At 33.4% G+C, this 3,885-nt stretch overlaps 1 protein-coding gene across 1 annotated transcript in view; it reads left to right on the forward strand.

The window, feature by feature from the left end:
* Window positions 1–2,548, forward strand: part of SLC38A4 (solute carrier family 38 member 4) — a 22,353-nt gene extending 19,805 nt beyond the window's left edge. Inside the window, exons 10-12 of the mRNA XM_044678467.1 lie at window positions 487–762; window positions 900–979; window positions 2,359–2,548. Coding sequence (XP_044534402.1) covers window positions 487–762; window positions 900–979; window positions 2,359–2,485 — 483 coding nt within the window. The 3' untranslated portion in view covers window positions 2,486–2,548. The remainder of the gene's footprint in view (window positions 1–486; window positions 763–899; window positions 980–2,358) is intronic.
* Window positions 2,549–3,885: the final 1,337 nt, after the last annotated feature.

Consider the following 3,885-nt stretch of genomic DNA (forward strand, 5'->3'; position numbering starts at 1 on the left):
TCTTTCTTTCTTTTTCTTTCTTTCTTTCTTTCTTTCTTTCTTTTTTTCTTTCTTTCTTTCTTTCTTTCTTTCTTTCTTTCTTTCTTTCTTTCTTTCTTTCTTTCTTTCTTTCTTTCTTTCTTTCTTTCTTTCTTTCTTTCTTTCTTTCTTTTTTAAAAGATAGTGATGACTTATTTAGTGCTAAGCATGGTACTATGTAAAAGTTAATCATATAATCCTGAGAAGGGTGAAGCATACTAGAGGTGGCTTTAGTAAACAAAAACTGACTATGGCTGTCAATAATTGCAGTTGTTTACATCAGGATAGAGAATGCTAGGTATTGATAAGGACAAAGGTAGTCTGAAAGTTATATGTTTATCTTTAAACTAACTTATCTCAGTGGTAGCTTTTTCTTTGAATAATGCATATCACTGTCATTCTTCACAATTCTTGGTTTTGATTTTTCCCTTTGCACTTATTCCTAGCACTCTTTATATTCCAAATTAGGTTATCTATAAGAAATTCCAAATTCCTTGCCCTCTACCTGACCTGGATCACAATGTTGGAAATGTGACATACAACAATACATTTCTGATGCACCTCAAGATGTTACCCAACAAATCTCAGATTCCTGAAGTGAATTTCATGATGGATTATACTAATGGAAATGTTGCAAGTCTAGATGAGAAGCAGACCAAAGATTCTCTTCATAGGAGAGATGTAGAATATGAAGCCCAGAGTATGGATAAATGTCAACCAAAATACTTTGCATTTAACTCACGGGTAAGTGAGATTCCTGGACTGAGTCTCTAGCCATCATATTAATGTGCCACACTGAATTTTTTTGATTATGTGTAGATAACACCATAGTGCTATTTAAGTTAAAAGACTAACCAAATTTTCTTGTCTTTGTTTTTCAGACTGCCTATGCAATCCCCATTCTTGCATTTGCTTTTGTATGCCACCCTGAGGTTCTTCCAATCTACAGTGAACTTAAAGAGTAAGACTACCATTGTTTTAACTTTAGAATTTATTTTTAAAATATTTCAATCATGTTCCCGTGTACCCTTTGTGGAAAAGCAATTTTAGTATTTTCCAAAGACAATATCTTATGTTTCATGGGAAAATGCTTCCATCAATGAAGTTATTGGACCTGGCTCAGAGCATTTGTTGCATAAATAGATAATAACTTCACTGATGGCTAGTACTAAAGCTTTTTAATTCAGCATTTCCCCTTTAGAAATGGTCAACCTCTTGCTCTCTTTTGGATTTTAATTTTCTTATCTATCAAATGTGATCACTGGATGAGATTCTCCAACTCTACAAATTGGTTCTTAAACTCTTTCCCCATTGAAGACTAAAGTCCTTTCTTTTCTCATATACTGGGCACTAGGGCTGATATGCTAGAGAAAACATGAGAGGTGTCACAGAATCTATAATTAAGAAGTGAATGAAACTTTGTCCTCAGCATCCAGGAGAATGTACTTCTTCCCTGCATCAGGCACTGATGCATTGATGTCTTCTGCTGAGGACTCTGGGCCACAACTTCTCCTGGCTTGATTTCACCTGTAGAGGGACTGTCCTTTTCAGAAGCCCCACATTTCTTTACCCAACAGAGTTTTTCTTCAAATTAAAAAACAAAAACTATTTACTAGTTCCAGCTGTCATGGAAAAGAATCAGATCATGATTAGAGCAGCTTCATTTCTTAAAAATAGAATGGTCATTACCATGTGGGTATAATATTTAGAATCTCAACACACTGAGATGAGCACCTTTTACCAATAATGCTCATTCTAAAAAATGGAATTTTATGTAGATTCTAGAATTTACCTTGCTACCCATTACCCATTAAATTATCCCAGTTATCATTTACCCATTAAATTATCCAGATTTCTCACAAAAATATCATGAACAGTTTCTCCATTTTCATAATAATCACTTAATTATGGAAATAACATATTGAAAGTGTCCATATGTATCTAAGAATGGTTTCTAAGGAACTAGGCATCTTATTGGGTAAATTATCTGGTTATGATAGTAAAGTTTCTCCAATATGGTGCCCAAGTTTATTTCAAAATAAGGTATATAAGTGTCCTTAGGCCTAACAGTAATTTGATTTTTATGCTAGTTAATTGGTATTTATATTTTTTATTCACTTTCAACAAAGTATTATCTAGCATAAACCAATAGGCTAGGATGAATATTTAGGTATGTGACTATTGAAACAAGTTCTTCATAGCTCTCTTTGAAGTCAAATTTAAATGAATACTATAAGTCAGCTATACACTGAGTAACTAGACAAGCAATTAAAACCTAAACCACAAATTCCTCAACAGCTTTGTAAAACTAAAAGTTCAGTTTGTTCTTTCCCTTTTCAGTCGGTCTCGAAAGAAAATGCAGACTGTGTCAAACATCTCCATCACAGGAATGCTGATAATGTATCTGCTTGCTGCCCTGTTTGGTTACCTTAGCTTCTATGGTAAGTTAAAGCCACGTTCTTTTTAAAAACTCTTGTCAGGGATAGCTCAGTGGATCGAGAGCCAGACCTAGAGATGGGAAGTCCTAGGTTCAAATCTGCCCTCAGACACTTCCCAGCTGTGTGACCCTGGGCAAGTCACTTAACCCCCATTGCCTTAGCCTTTACTACTCTTCTGCCACAGTATTGACTCCAAGATGGAAGGTAAGGGTTTAAAAAAATAAAAATAAAAATAAAAACCCTTGTCAAATCAATTGAAAATCTAAGTATATAGAAATGTTTTAATGGTTCTGGTTAAGTTAATTCCTGTTGGTGAATATCAGCTGGCATTTGATCATTTAATATGCCATTTCAATAACTGCTACTTAGGGCTAAGAGGTTCAGAAAATATATGAAACCACACACATTTTTCAAAATACCCCCAAATTAGATAATTTTCTTCTATAATATATGATCTGTGTTTTTCCTCCATATGGCTACCTACTTACCCCAATATAAGCTTCAATGATATTGAATATATTAGCATATTATGTTCCCCAAATAAATATCAGCAGAGAGACTGAATAAAAATTACGAACTCTCAAATAATTCCTTCCTCTCTTTGGTGTATTTCCAGATGCTCAAATGTTTACCTTTCTAGTTTTCCCCTGATTCTTTTGTCTGCCTTTCAAAGCTTCTACTCAATTCTAGCTACAGGAATGGTTGAAAGTCCTCTCTTCTTTTAAGAATCCATTTTTCTCTTATAGGATTATATGTAAGTTGTTATTCTTGAGAGTAAGCTTTTATCTTTTGCCTTTTGGAAAATCATATTTTCAAGACGTTATTTTTCCTTAAGGTATTAGCTTACATGTCTTGCTTGATCCTGAGTGTTGTTCTTTGGTACTTGGAACACTTTCTTTTTGGTTGGGTGCAGTATTTTTCCATCAACCTAGGAGCTCTATTTTTTGATTATGCCATTTCTTTTCATTTAGGTTTTTCTTTCAGAAATGACTGTTGTTTTCTATTTTGCCCTCTGGTACCAATTGGTTTGGGAAGCTTTCATTTATTATTTATTTAATTTTTTTTTAAATGAAGAGCTCAATTTATTTCTGGATCTTTCCCCTTTTTAACAAGAGATCTTGAAGATTAAGGAGATGGTTTATATTCAGAATAAGCAATAATGATTTTCTTTGAAAAATTTAAGTTTGTTACATTAAAATATCCAATTGATTCCTTCCCTCTTTCCCCACTGTCATTAGAGAAAGTATCATTTGACAGAAGACATATGTATGTATAAAACTGTCTTATTTCTATTTATTAGTTCTTTCTCTGAAGAAGGACATGCACAAGTCATTCTTAAAACAATATTTTTGTTCCTATACATAATGCTCTTTTGGTTCTGCTCATTTTACTCTTTATAATTTCATGTGTCTTTCCACATTTCCCCAAA

Source organism: Gracilinanus agilis, chromosome 5, assembly GCF_016433145.1.
Source record: "Gracilinanus agilis isolate LMUSP501 chromosome 5, AgileGrace, whole genome shotgun sequence".
Taxonomy (NCBI): domain Eukaryota; kingdom Metazoa; phylum Chordata; class Mammalia; order Didelphimorphia; family Didelphidae; genus Gracilinanus; species Gracilinanus agilis.